Here is a 15,409-nt window from a genome sequence, read left to right as displayed (position 1 = left end):
CTCAGAACTTCAAACAGTAACACTACCTGTTTAACAATACATCAAGGAACTTCCCAGTGCAATAAAGGTGGGGCATGAACAGACTATAATCATTGCACTGGCAAAGCTGTAGATAGAAAATTAGACTCAGAAGAGGGAGAATAGTCTAGGGAAGTAATATTAATATAGTATTCTGTTAATCAGAATATTAAACTAAATATAACACAGAATAAAATACAAACATACAATCAAGCTCCATCTATTATACTGATTGTAGTAAGAATGCAAGTTCCATGGCAGATTTTAGAAGAGGCAGACACGATATGGTCTCAGGTGACTGACATGTTCGAATTTCCTAATGTATGTTGAAATGTATGTATGTATGCATACACACACACACACAAAGCATTTGCCAGATTTTACAAGCATATGTATTAAGTGTTAATATACAGTTTGTTTGGTTGTTTTATTAATTTTTTTTTAATCAGGAGAAATACCTTAATTTCACATAAATTGGTTCTTTAAAGTAGCTGATACACAGAAGCAAGTTCAAAGAAGCATCTGCAAATCAAATAGTTTCATGTACTACACTTAGCCATGTATTAAACTGTTCTGGTATATTCTGTCTTCCTCCAATTGAATAAATTTTTACAGGAAGTGGTTTCTGGTTGCTGTTCATTGTTTTAACAAAGTACTACTGTTATTTGGCTGGAAGGGTTTTTTGGGGTGTTTTGTTGTTCATTTCTGTTGTTGGGTTTTTTCCAGGGTTTTTTTTGTAACATGATAAAAAGAGAATTTTTACATTTTTCCTGGTCACTGAATGGTAGTAAGAAGAATTACCCTCAAGAACCACTACTTCTTACTGAACCTACCAGATTTTACCCCCTTTTTTCCCCCCCCCCCGCCCCCCACAACACAGCTTGGATCACCTTTCCTGTTTGTTTTTGGTGGGGTTTTTTTTGTGTTGGTTTTGGTTTTTTTTACGTTGCAATTTAAAGTAACATGTGGTGACATTTCACCAGATAATCTCCTTTCAGTTTGTTTCCTTGTGCATTTGCCAGACTTGTAATTTAGTCAAGTTTTGTTGCTTCTTCAAAGAACCTTAGAAAAAACTCAAAGAATTTTCAGTGACAGTTCAAAAGATGTAACTTTCACCTCTCAGTGATCACACGTGGACTCTTTCAGTGAGTCACTTTACAGTCTACAGAACCTCTTGTCTTGTAATATAGGATTATGATTATGCTTTTCAGCAGTTAAAACCATAATAAGATATTCTAACTGCTGTTGCTTTTAAAAAAATAGTAGAACATAGATAACTTTACTGAGATTAGAGTTACTTTATTATTTTCAGATAGTTCATCTTATATTACAAAAATCCTTAGAGGTCAGCTCGAACTCCAAAACCTGGTCCTTTGGGTGGTTCAGTCAGAGAAGTAAGGCCACCAGCTGGCTCACAAGAAAAACGTCCACTCCTGAAAAATGAAAGCAGTTTTGTTAATTGCTGGTATTGCTATAACCTCAGATACTGTTTAATCACTGGACAGAAGACAGTTACAAATCTGACTGAAGGCTAAAGCCACTTTTTTTTTCATTCTATTTATCCTTCAAAAATCTGTGATGCTGTTCTTAAATCAAAAGGATTCCAAATTCAAGTACTGACAAATAGTTCCATAACTGAAATGCAAGGTAGAATCACTAGTTTTCTTTATTTATTTATAAGTTGGCCAGACAAAAGTGATGTTATCCCAGTAATACCAAAGGCAGTATCCAATTGCATCAATCCATATTTTTGTTAAAGATACTTCCCTGTGTTTGAAAACTGTAACTGTTTTAGGATTATTATCCTGATATTAAAAAAAATCATTATAGAAACAATAGGAATAGTTAAAACATTCAAGTTAAATTAATTGTTCCGTTCACACAAACATGTAGTTGGGCTAACAGAGAACAATGGGAAATAATAAACAAGAACGTTTCAGAATTTACCCTTTCACAAACTTGCAATCTTTCTGGGTTTTGTCAGAAACAAATAACCCCCCAACCAACAGGCATTTGTCAATTTACATGATCTAGACAAAAAAAAAAATCCAACAGGTGATACAATTCACCTATTACATACTAAGCCAAATCAAAATTGATGTTTCCACATTTGCTGCTCCTCTAAGTCAGTCATCAAGAGTATGAAAATTCTCTTTTCAAGTTCTTTCTGGCTTTGAATATATGGAAAGGCGCTGAATACATGCCATTCTGTTCAGTAAATGAATTAATGCTTTTTAGCTGTAGGTTATGAACTCAAATCACTGGAACACAAATTTAGTTTCTCAAAAGGATCAGCCTTCAAGTAGTTGTCCGATATTATACAAATGGAGCATACCGCGGGCCAGGTTTGGGAACTTTGCCAGCCTTCAGCTCATCAATTATGTCTTCAATATCTTTGGGTGTCAAATCTTCCTGTAAAAAAACCCACAAAAAACCAACAAAGATCATTGACAAAACAGAAAAAGGATCAGCAATTATGCTAACTACAGTGTTCAAAATTCATCAGATTAGTTGCTCTCCTCTGTGTGATCCTGGCATAGGTAATTTTGATCCTGTCCATTAACAGACATACTGGTTTAAAGAATTAGGAAAGTTAAAAAGCCTATTGTCACTTTAATGTTACATTTTTTATTTTGCATCTAGCTGCAGAAATTACATAAAAATTAACAAAATTCATGCAGGTCATCTGTAACATCTGTGTGTGTTTTCAGCTTCCTTGGTGTATTAGCGAGCTGCATCTCTGCCTACCCAATATACACATGCCATTGCACGTACCGCAAATGGTGTCAGCCATGACAAAAAATTGTGGGTACAGTTTATGAGAACAGTTCTTAAAAATTAGACTGTTATAATAAAAGAAATTAAGTTATTTTAAAAAGCTAGATTCAGTCAGTACATTACTTCCTTTGGTCTGATGCCATCTGACTGAGCCATAATTCAGAAGAAGTCTAAAAGTTCAAAAATAGTGTTAAACTAGTCCATACTTTCTAACAGACTGCTTTGAAGTGCCTTTAAAAGCTTATCAAATGCCTATTTAAAAGTTCCAGATTTATGGGCAGACCACTGTCACATAAATGCATCATCCCACTTGTATAAATCAAGACAGTAACTGAAAGGAAAAATACACAACTACATTGTGACACTGATGAAGTGTTTTACAAAGAGGCCAAGAAACTGTCTCTGCCAATAGGAATGTGAAGTAACTGACTTCGACATCAGAATCTGCAACAAGCAAAAATACAGGTAAGCCAGCAGAAGAGTTTAATCTTTTAAAAGGGAACACAATACTTACATAATAATTGTCATTTATTTGTACCATCGGTGCATTTACACAAGCACCTAAGCATTCCACTTCTATCAGCGTGAAGAGTTTATCAGCTGTTGTTTCTCCAACTTTTATGCCTAAACCAATAAAGAATATTAGGTTCAGCAATGGTTACCCAACGAGATTAATAAAGCACGAGTTTATGTACTCCACAGTCTTCTCATTACTTGTATTTTGGCCTTAAAAACATTTCCACAGGTAAAGCCTCTTAAATGAGTCCGAAATGTTTCCATTAAACAAAAGATTTTAATAAGTGGTGAAGTCACTCTTTGGATACATTTTTGAGACCTCTTTTACAGGTATGATCTACTGAAAAATAACCATGACAGCTCTAAGAAACAGAACGGCTCTACTCAGGAATGTTTTAGTTATCAATATAATAGAATGGAAAAATATGGAAAACACAACTTGTGTGCTGATATGAAATGCATTAATATCCAGTGTTTCCAAATGAAACAAGATCCAAGCATTAACATTATTAGCTACAAACTCATAAACAACATCGAAGTTTACACACAAAGGCTTATTTCCTGACCAACTCTGTACATGTACTTAGCTTCCATGACACATTATTGTTCTAGTGATACCAATACAGACATTCCCCAGAGGGCAGGTTGGCCAAAATAACATCCCAGAGTCTGATCTCAACAAAATACTCCATGGAAGGAAGGATGTTGAAAAGCAGTTTTTCTCCATAGTTATTAGAGGAGGAGAAAAACTAATAAAACTGTGTCTCAGTAAGAGATACACAATCATCCTTAATGCTTTGACTTCTTAAGCTGAGTTTCAGTTAAGATTAAGCTATCTTAACACTGACAAACTAAGACATATTCCATCTAAATACACCTTCTCCAGACAATAGAATATATGAAATGCAAGATAATAAGCAGCTGTTTTGCAGCTCTTATCACAATGGTTCTTAGGAAATGTTAGCACAGCTTGTGACTTCATAGAAGGGCAAGAGTTGCCCTTACATCTGATATGATGCAGCACTCTCAATTGATATTTTCCATGGAGAATTCCTAAGATACATCAGCATCGTGTTTGCCATCCAGAGGAACCTTGAGAGACTAGAAAGGCAGGCCTGTGCAAACCTGTCCTGCACCTGGGTTGGGGCAATCTCAAACATGGATACAGGCTGGATGATAAGTGCACTGAAAGCAGGCCTGCGCAGAAGGACTATGGGGTATTGGTGGATGAAAAACTGGAGTGTGAGCTGGCAATGTGCACTTGCAGCCCAGAAAGCCAACTGTATCCTGGGCTGCACCAAAAGAAGACTGGTTGGCAGGTCAAGGGAGGTGATTCTCCCACTCTGTTCCACTCTCATGAGACGCCACCTGGAGTACTGTGTCCAGCTCTGAGGTCCCCAACATAACACGGATGTGGATCTGTTGGAACAGGTCCTGAGGAGGGCGGGCCATGAAGATCACAGGGCTGGAGCCCAGTGAGGGGCTGTTCAGCCTGGAGAAGAGAAGGCTCTGGGGAGACCTTACAGCAGCCTTGCAGTACTTAACAGGAGGCCTACAGGAAAGATGGGGAGGTGCTTTTTATAAGGGCATGTAGTGATAGGACAAGGGGTAACAGTTTTAAACTGGACGAGGGTAAATTTAGATTAGATATTAGAAAGAAATTCTTTACCCTGAGAGTAACAAAACACTGGCACAGGTTTCCCAGGGAAGTTGTGGATGCCCCCTCCCTGGAAGTGTTCAAGGCCAGGTTGGATGGGGCTTTGGGCAACCTGGTCTGGTGGGAGATGTCCCTGCCCATGGCAGGGGGGTTGGACTGGGTGATCTTTAAGGTCCCTTCCAGCATATACCTTAAAAAACTTATTTTGCATATAAACAGTGCTGTAGCACTCAGAGTACTCTCCTATATATGGGATAGGTATTACTTTCTCAGTCCAAGGGTCACATTAGAGTAATGTATTTCCTAACAAACTGCCTTAAAAAAACACTTTAAGACCACTAAATGGCACTCCAGACAATGGCCTTTTCTGCTCTACTGCACTGAAATCTTTAAAAATAAAGAATGTCAAATCTGAAATCTGAAGTGTTTAGCACCTATTCTCCAAAGATTTCACTCATGAAAAATTTTACTCCAGTATCATTAAACAAAGATAAAAGAAATTACAAAAAGTATATTGCAAATTTGTGTCATACCAAGTTTCTTCTTAATGGCTTCTAAAATACTATCAGAGTCTCGCAGCATGCAAGGCGTGGTAGTGCAGACCTGAATATGGTATTTCCCAACAGGTTTGCGATTATACATTGTATAGAAGGTTGCTACTTCATACACTCTCATGGGAGGCATTTCTAAAATTTCAGCAACCTGTAACAAGGGGAAAACAGACACTATATTGAATTCTCACAGGGAATCAGTAAAGGCATTTAACAGACCATTTCAATGAAGTCACCTGTCCTCTGCAGTAACGGATAAGTAAGAGGGAGGGGATGGGTATCAAAGCACATCTATATTCAAGTGCCAAGAAAAAACGCCTGAGTTATTCCGATTGGAGTCACCCTGCTTGAGCACAAACTCCACTAAGCCATGGATTAGTGCAGCAAGGAGCTCAAGTCAGTTCCCTCCAGCACCAAGCATCACACACAAGCTTGATGTGAGGAGTCAGCTGGGTTCCAGCTTTCACTGTCAGCTCCAGCTCATACTGCACTGCTGCTCTTTCGCTGTATGAATGAACTTGTACACATCTGCCCACGCTAACCCACATAAGCCTTCTGGTAAGAGAATACTGAGCCTGGTACTACACTCACCTAATTCAGATACAGCATGTCTGTCTCAGGTTCTGCAACACACCAGGGCTGGCCTTAGAAATATGCCACGGCTACGTCTGCAGATTGGCATCACAGCTAGTAAGTAGGGAGTGAAGCATAATCTCCACAGAGCCAGTTCTGGTATAAGTATCCCTGACCTCATTAACCTGGAACCCTGGCAAACTGCTCAGGTTCAGAACTGGCTGTTCTCAAAAGCGTAACTGTTTTATGTTCCAGTCTCTATAGCCCACAAATAACAAACCACAGAAAATATTTGTTCACTTGAAAATCTTAAGATCATTTTAAACATAGTATTACTTAAGAGTAAATAAACAAAAACACCTTTTCCCTTCAGTATTAATGGAGATTTGAGGCTTCATGCTATGTTGCAGAAACAGTAGCAGACAAAATTTGCCCTTCTTTAAACATGCACTTAACTTCTGTAATGCTCGCAATCCTCATTTAGCATATCTTGATTGAATTTAAAACTTTTCTTTTTAAAACTGATGACAGATTGTAATACAAAATATGATAGATTTATCTGACAGATATATCCATATGAATATAAACCAGATTTTTTTTATTTCTTGGTATTTAATCACTGTCCTGCAACCTATCACTTTGGAGCAGTGAAGCTGCTTGCTTGCTTATTGTGAAACAATTTTAATAAATAATTTAATAAGCCTTCCAGGTACTTGCTGCGAGACATCATAAAACACTCACAACACAGACTACACTAACACTGTTCCACAGAAGCCTTTACAGGCCTGGAGATTAAGTACAATCTTGGCAATCTGTGTACTGCCACTAATCTGAGGAGGAAAAAACCCACCATTGTTATCTTTTTTTCTTGCCCAGGAGTGGACAAAATCTTTCAAGTTTCTGTTCCTACTTCCAGGATGAGTCTGGGAAAAAAGCCTGTCTAAATAAGGCTCATGTAATTTGTGTTTTGTTCTGCCTGTAGTTTCTAGCAATGGGCTAATGTTATGTAAACAACGGAGCCCTAATTTCCCTGCATTAGTTTAACCTTTCATTTTTTAAAATGTAGTCTCTGACAGAGAATCCTCACAATTCTGTGCCACATGTAAATTCCCATGTTAGTATGTTTTGATACATAAATGCTAATATTCTAGTAAGATATTTTAAGAAAACAGTGAAATTATGCTTGAAAGAGAATTAAGTACTAAATACCTTGTTCATAGCTGATATGGGCAACCATCCATGCTGTCTTTGGGCCAAATCTAGCACTGCCATGACAGCTGCAGACTTGTGTCCCCCTGGGTAGTTGTTAACAATTGCCTCTATTCGCTTTTTAAAGGGAAAGAAGAAAAGAGTATCAGTACTGATCTAAAGACACAGGCTGTGTATTTTAACTTTTTTTTGTCTCCATACCTTTAGGTTTTCAGGTGTGAACTCAAATGGAGTATCTGGATTATTTTCAGGACTGTCTCTGTGCTTCAGGAAAGGAAACAGAAAATGTGTAAAAATAGAGTTGTCAGGAAATTATTCAGGACAGATTTACTATGGTAAAATACCTTCTCATTAGACAGTTACAGCTGAGTTGTTTGAATAAAACCAATGTATTCCAGATAAAAATTTCAGAGTACTCAAATGAGTAAGTATCTCAAGGAAAGTTATAAAAAAATACATATACGATATATTATATGATAAATAATTTCATCATGCTTTAAAATAACTTGTTCCTGTTATTTCCTATTCAGAAATTATTTACTGAGGAATATGGTGGTGTTATCAAAATATACATTTAACACTGTTAATACAGTTTGGCAATTATGTTCAAACTCATCACAGGTAGATTAAAAGTCCTCTGGTTTATACCTTAATAAACTACAAGGGACTAAAACAACAGCCCACTTTTTTCTTTTCCCATAAGACATTAACTATAAAAACTTTAGAATTCATCAAGAAACTTGCTATATAACCAAAATGTTTCCATGTTGAAATACACATTATCAATCCATTTTAACATATTACTTTGATTTGTAATAGACTTCAACTTTTAAATTTTAGATAAAATTCTGAATCTGAATGGAAGAAGCAGAATTTTTAATTAATATTTCCAAAATAAGGTACTCTATCATATTTTTAAGGTGGTCTTCTAAGGATATTTCACACTGAAATTAGTTCTTCTATTTTCAGAAAATACAGACCTGGAAGTCTTGAAGAACGTGACGTTTTCCTATAATGAAATCTTAGTTCTAATGAAAACCCTTATCCATCACAAAAACTTTCTGCAGAAAACTTTCAGTTATCTCTAAGCAGCTCATTATGGTATCCTTGAAATACTCATAGCTAAGTTTCATCCCAAACTTTATACAGTTTTCAAACTGAGAAAGTTTCAAATTAAATGGAAAGTTTGGGGAAAAATCTATACTTGAGACTTGATGTTAAAAGTCATCCACAACCAGCTAATAATAAAAGCCTTAGAAGCATATTTAGGAGAAAGAAACCCACTCCACTGACTTTCCTTTGATCATTTTCTCAAGTAACCTAGGGTGATTTTGCAGTTTCGACACTGTGTTCTTATTAAGCGGAGAAGAATTTAATGAAAAATCTTAACACTGCAAGATACTTACATGCTGAAAGACTGCAATCAGTGCAGAACTTAAAATACCTATGGTCCACAGCTATTCCTGGATTTAGAAATTTTAATTCGGAAAGACCAAAAGGCCAAATACTTATCAATTACATCTGTTGCTCTAGTGTGAGACTCCCTTTGCTTATCCTGTCTATATCCTGGAGCAGACAGTACTACTGCCACCATCAGTTTGCAAGTCAGTGAAACATATACTTCTCCACCAAGGATGACTTCCCCCTAATAACAGTAATTACAGAAAGCAAACCAATTACCTTTGAACGCATTAATACTTTAGTATGAATTTACTGTTTATTATATGGTCTACAAGATAACATAACCCAGCTTTTAGGAACACAATTGCCACTATTTTAGACTGACACTTTCAGATAAAGAATTTGACTCCGCATATGTAGTGTTGGCAAGCGTTTTCTACCACTTTTAATGAAAGTTCTCAAAAAGAGGCTGATGGAGGAAAAACTGATTGGAAACACTGCAATTTTTCTATTTTTTTCCCTTACAGACCTGTTCTAAGTCTTAGCTGCACTGATCAAACCCATGATTCATGATAAGTATTTTCCATAACTTAACTTTTCCCTCTAAAATCTGCATGCCTGTTTTATTTCAGGCTGCTATTTTGCCTTCCATAGTTCTTTGATACAGTTACAACTGTACTTGATCTCAATTTCTTTTGCAAATATATTTGATTTATTAAAATCTCCCTCTTTGTCTAGAACAGCTGTTCTTTTCAGTGTATCATCTCTAAACTGGTATCATTAAATACCTAACATGTAAAGAACAATAAAGATTTTATATCTGAATCTACAGTTTGCCACACAGTCAGTTCTGTGCAGTAAGGCCCCAAAATACACTGAAAAGTCTGTAACAGAGGTTAACACTAAGTAAGATCATGTAACCTTTTTTTGTTTTCCATTTTCCTAAATGGATTTAATCTCATTTTGAGCTGTGGAGAGTTTGATAGTTTTCATCGAGAGCTACCAGAGTTCTAGGCCTACTGAGCTATTAGGAATTTGGCAATCACATGCTCCCTAGTTTTCCATTTGTCTGACAATGCACCATTTATCTAAGACTTACATTAGCTGATTTGCTCCTAAGTGATATGGGTACATTTCTGCCTCTTTTTAAGATACATATTCTGGAGAACAGGATCAGAATTAAGGACACAGTATTGGAAGGAATACTATGGTCAAATCACACAGTGGTTGAGGTTAGAAGGGACTTCTGGAGGTCATATGAGCTGAATCCCCCTGCTCAAGCAGGGTCAGCCAGAGCTGGTTGCCTAGGACCATGTCCAGATGTCTGCTTCCAAGTGTCTCCAAGGTGGGAGACTCCACCACCTCTCTGGGCAACCTGTGCCAGTGCTCACAGTAAAAAAGCACTTCCTGATGTTCTCAGGCCATGCCCTCTGGCTCCATCCTCTTTGTACCCTCCCTTCAGGTATTTACAGACGTCAATCAAGATTCCCCCCTTCCCCAGCCTTCCCTAACAGCCCCAGCCTCTCAGCCTTTCCTCATCTAAAAGATGCTCATGAAAAGAAATCAATAAAATAAGGCTTCTTCCATACACGAACCAAGTACAATCAATTATGTCTGTACCAACTAAAGCAATTTGTTGAAAAGCAAGTTCCAGATGTCTCTATCTACACATTTTATTCCCCAATTCCCTTCTCGTGCTCCCCAATTTCCTTAAGTCTTACAAAACGTGTTCTCATTCCATGCATACCTCGACTGTATTACATTTGTATCACAGCATTCAGCCTAACCTGAAGTGTGAAAACATCCACTGTGAAGGCCTACTCAAGCCACGCTGTCCCCACAGATGATGGTACTCTCCCACGGGATGTACTGTGGCTGCTGAATGCTCATCTCCTATTTTTGCTACACCAACTCAGACCATTTCATTATTCTTTTTCAGTGATCTAATAATGTGTCTTTCTTGACACAGATAATTATTAAAGAGCATTGAAGAATTACAATAGAATAACTAGAATAATTTAGCTGACATGTATACTGCAACGAAGTTGACCTGAAACTTGACCTATGCGCTCTCGTAAACATGAGTCCAGAACACTGTAAACCAAAATGAGAGAACCGGGTGGTCTGCAGAGGGAAAAAGATGTTTAGGGCAACCTATTAAAGAGTCTGTATCAAATCAGAAACGAAATTTACTTCTCCTCCAAGGGGAAAGTGTTCTACCTACATTCACTATTCCAGAAGAACACAAGATACAAACCTCTCTTAAATTAAGAATGATGGCAGTGCTCTCAGATCCACACATTTCACTGACCACCTTCACAAGCAGCTAAAACTGCAATATAGCAACTCTCTAACCATCCGTACTGAACCCCTGTGCAGCCCCTATGACAAAGCCCACATCAGGTCAGTCAATGTGTTAAGGAAGCTCAGTCCATACGTTGAAAGCCACAAAGTAGAAGAATTAAGTTTTAGTTGTTAAGGAGGCTAAAGACAGGTAAAGTCAAAGATACGGAAGGCATGTTTAACGAAAGAAAACTATTGTAAATAAAAGTTATGATTGAAATCAAGCCTTCCCTAGCCAGCAGAAATATGATATACTTGGAGCTGCTCTCTTACATCACTATGAAGAAACAATCTACCTCATTTTAAACTTGATGTATGCTTTCCGAAAGTGTGACCTAGCTGTCTGTGATGACACCAGACTGAGTTTAGCGGCTGAGAAAGTCTCTTCTTGGTTGCTTCAGAATAAAAAAAGCGTTTGAGTAGAAGTTTTCTTATTTCTGTATGTTTCTGGTAACATGTAAGGAAAAAACTTGCATGAAAAAAGTTTGTAAAGGGCATGCAAATCTGCACTGCCTTTTAATTCTAGATTTTAAGACAACCAGGTCCCCTGCTAATGCGTTCCCTGCTGTTACAAAACAGCTATGCTGTATGCATTTCCTTTCCTCACATATAGATTTCCTATATGGAAAGCGCAACAAGCACCACCGATACGTTTTCAAAACAAAATGAAGACACTTGTGTATAAACTGACATACAAAGAGGACCACCAGAGTTGGTCAGAGTTACTCCCAGGTAAGCCTCCTATGCCTCCACAAGCAGTCTTTAACAAACTTTGACACTTCATTTGCTTGTAATATCCTAGAAAACTAAGACTTCCCACCTGTACAGAAATTTGGGGGAAAAGTCCCATTTTCTGTGTGTACACAAACACCTAGCGTTGATTAAAATAATGCCTTCAGCTCAACTCAGCAGATGAGTTTCCCTTTAAATTTGCTGTGTTAAATAACATCTGAAATTTCCCCTGAATTACTGTAGTTGTAGTTAAAGCAAGCAATTACACACACACACAACAACCAACTATGTTCTTCCCATAGCCTTTTACTTCATAGAAGAACTAATATTACCCTGTATAAAGAAAAACAAAAACACAACCATAAAACAAACACACACCCTCCCCCAAACAATTTCCTATCCTCTGCTAGCAAAAAATCTGCTGTGGAATGAAAATAAAAGCAGTGAATAATTCTATGAAATAAAACAGCTGGACATCACAAGTAGCTAACTAAAACTCACGATTTTTCTTTTCTACTTCCCTTTCTCTATTTCTAGGCTCTTCCCTCCAGCAAATAATTTAAGCATTTGCATAAATCTTGAAAAATGTCTGGAGAATGTACAAAACTATCCAGCTTCAGATGCCAGATGCCAACATCCATTAAGGTGCCAGAGACACCTTCCTGCCTTCACCAACCTCAAACTACACTTAAGTTTCCTAAGTTGTCAGCCTACACTGTTTGCTCCTTGAATACCAGCTCTCACTCCATAAATCATCAATGGCTGCTCAGGTTTCTGGAAAAGTATACAAAGCATGTACTGTAATCCCATTAACTTCATCTTGTGAGAAGAGCTGCAGAAAGGCAACAACAACAACAAAAATATGTCCAAAAATGCTGAGCACCTGCTTTCAACAAAGTGGTCAATTCTCTAGTAAAGTGCTGATGTCTACTAAACGTTGGAAAAATGCCAAGTTATTTACCTGTTGAAATTCAGACTAGATAAAGCTCTGAATGGAGCAAAACAGGACAAATTACACCTCTTAGAGGTGCTTCACGTTCTCTTCAGAGGTAGACATACAACACGTCTGCTTTACACATTTAAATTTCAGGGTTTGTTTTTTTTTTCAATAACTATTACTATGTACTATGATAATGCCTAATGGCCTCAATTATGAATCATAATCCAACACGAACAAGAACTGCACTTTTCAACTGCTAGTGAACAGACATAGACCTGGACCTAAGGGCAATTCTGCAACAAATCTTAAAAATCAAGGAACTACATCTGGAAAAAGTTTCATAAGCTTCATTACAAACTCAACTAATTTAAATTAAGAACAAACCAAGAACTGTTTTATAATGAAGTAAGTTTAAACAAAGTCTCATATGCCAACACACATAGATGCTGCTAATATCACAATTACTATTAATAAACAATTTTTCACTATATAAGCAACATGAGGACAAAAACTAAAATAAAACCTTTTGATACACCATTGCAACTCTAATAAAAAGTTCTACTGAAAAAATGCTTTGTTATAAACTCCAACAGGTTTCTATAGCAAGTTCTGCCCATCAGAATCTCCTCGGCAGATTAAAAAAAAACATACGCCAAACTCTTCTTATACATCCCCCTTCCTATAACGTAGAAAATTACTCACCACAAATAAGGCTCCTCCACTGGAATTGCACACTGCTGTTCTGTGTAAGTATCGGATCTGTCTTATCTACAACCAAAATAAAGCAGACAGTATTAATTGTTAATAAATTACAGAACTGCCAGACAATGCTTTCAGAACCAGCTTTATTTCTACTCTAATTGTAAGCTATTAACCCTAATGTCATCACTGATAATTTCAATTAAGTCAAGAAAATAATATTAAGGGCTCTCCTGTACTATTAGGAGAGCACATCTCTTAACTCATCTTCAGACAATGCAGAAGTTAAAGGATTTAACTTCAGAAAGATAATACTCTACCACAGCTTAATCCAACTGCCTTGAGTACAAATTCTCATAAAATATTTAATGAAGAATTTTCCAATTTATTACTTTATAGCAGAAACTACCATTATTGATGTTCTTCTCTAGTAGGCATTTGCATGCTTCAGTTTCATCTAACTGAGCAGTGAGATCAGGAATAAGAGAACCAAGTTAAGAACCTGAAATATCAACAGGACACAAGACCCATATGCAAGTTGCATTCAGCTACTCTCTGTAGTTTTTGTCTGGATTCATCATGCCAAAACAGATCAAGATGGCTAGATTCTGGCCAGTATTACTAAAATAATTTGATTATATTATCTTGTCATAATCAAACATTCTATAAAATAATTTTATATCAATTTTGTATTTTTTATATTGAAATCTAGACCAATTTTGAGACTTCTTAAAGTAAGACATACAGCATATTAAAACAAAAAAACCCAAACAAGCCCCCTTAACTACTTGATTTCTGTTACTGTATAAAATCTGTGGGATTTCAAGTGGATCAGCATGAAACCTGCAAAAACACAGGCATGAGGTCAGATTGGAAATCCAAGCCTAAATATCAGGGAACTCTAGTCCCTGCTCTTCTGTAAGAGCAACCTAATCTGCTCAATCATTTCAGCAGCAGATGATGTAGTTTCACCTGCAATGTCATTTCACATGATGGCTGCTGTCTTTCCAGGCAGCACTGGATTTACTATGCAGTTATATGTACTGTGTAGCATGCATCCATCTCCTCTTTGCTTTCCACTTCTGGCTGATCTGAAAGCTGCAGCCAGGAAAGCGATTAATCTGCTGCCATTTTGTGTCAGAGGGCAAAATGAACTCTAGGATACATGGATAACTCTGTGGACTGCAGATCATCCCTGAGTGCCACCTTTTCCAGGAGACTCTCAGTCCATCATCTTTATTCACTGACATGAAGCACCTCAAATGAAGTGCACTGGCATGCCAATTAAAGTGCCCAAAGTGAAGCAAACATGTAAAATGCAGACTAAAAAGTGTAAGTAGAGCATGCAACTGAAATTCTGCAGATAATGCTTAAAGGAGCATGTAAATGAGGGTATGATGCTCTGGTATAAATCCTACTAAATGCTAAGTAAATGTAGCAGACAGTTTTGGTTCTGAAGGGACCACCCCCACACTGCAAGCTTCAGGTTTCTAACTGTACAAGGCAGCCTCCTACCAAAAGCAGCACTTCAAATGAAAACCCTTAATTCTATCCCAAGATATTGTACTGTTTACAAGAACCAAAACCTGAACATTTCAGACTGTTAAAAGAAACAGGACAAGACCCTGTTTTTTGCCCTGGCCTAAAGGATTTCAGTTAGTGCAACGAGTTGACTCAGGACTGAAAAACAAACTAAGGGACTTCCAATAGCTAGTCTTACAGACATGGGCAAGTCAGAAATATTATTTCCACTTGGGAAGCTTCCCAATAACCTGTGCAATAAGCACCAAGCAGTGACTGCTGCAGCCTTTTTCACTTGATGCAGGCAGCGCAACACTAGAGCCGGTCAGGTACCTCAGGCAGGTCCCAGGTCCTCGAGGGTAAGGGAGACAACCGGGAGCGATGCCCATTCACCGCCTGCACCGGGCCTTTCTTTCTCGAGGCCATGCCCACTCACTGCGAGGGCAGCACCGACCTCCCAGCCCCCTCCCC

The 15,409-nt window shown here is 37.6% G+C and overlaps 1 protein-coding gene across 1 annotated transcript in view; it reads right to left on the bottom strand.

Annotated features, from left to right (window-relative positions):
• Window positions 1–1,292: 1,292 nt before the first annotated feature.
• Window positions 1,293–15,409, bottom strand: part of NDUFV2 (NADH dehydrogenase (ubiquinone) flavoprotein 2, 24kDa) — a 14,369-nt gene continuing 252 nt past the window's right edge. Inside the window, exons 2-8 of the mRNA XM_010182750.1 lie at window positions 13,421–13,486; window positions 7,504–7,566; window positions 7,303–7,419; window positions 5,503–5,671; window positions 3,311–3,420; window positions 2,354–2,430; window positions 1,293–1,451 (exon numbers count right to left, since the gene is read on the bottom strand). Coding sequence (XP_010181052.1) covers window positions 1,358–1,451; window positions 2,354–2,430; window positions 3,311–3,420; window positions 5,503–5,671; window positions 7,303–7,419; window positions 7,504–7,566; window positions 13,421–13,486 — 696 coding nt within the window. The 3' untranslated portion in view covers window positions 1,293–1,357. The remainder of the gene's footprint in view (window positions 1,452–2,353; window positions 2,431–3,310; window positions 3,421–5,502; window positions 5,672–7,302; window positions 7,420–7,503; window positions 7,567–13,420; window positions 13,487–15,409) is intronic.

Source organism: Mesitornis unicolor, unplaced genomic scaffold (genome assembly GCF_000695765.1).
Source record: "Mesitornis unicolor isolate BGI_N332 unplaced genomic scaffold, ASM69576v1 scaffold10194, whole genome shotgun sequence".
Classification (NCBI taxonomy): Eukaryota; Metazoa; Chordata; class Aves; order Mesitornithiformes; family Mesitornithidae; genus Mesitornis; species Mesitornis unicolor.
Note: the sequence above shows the minus strand (reverse complement) of the source record. Positions and strands in the feature narration are given on the sequence as shown.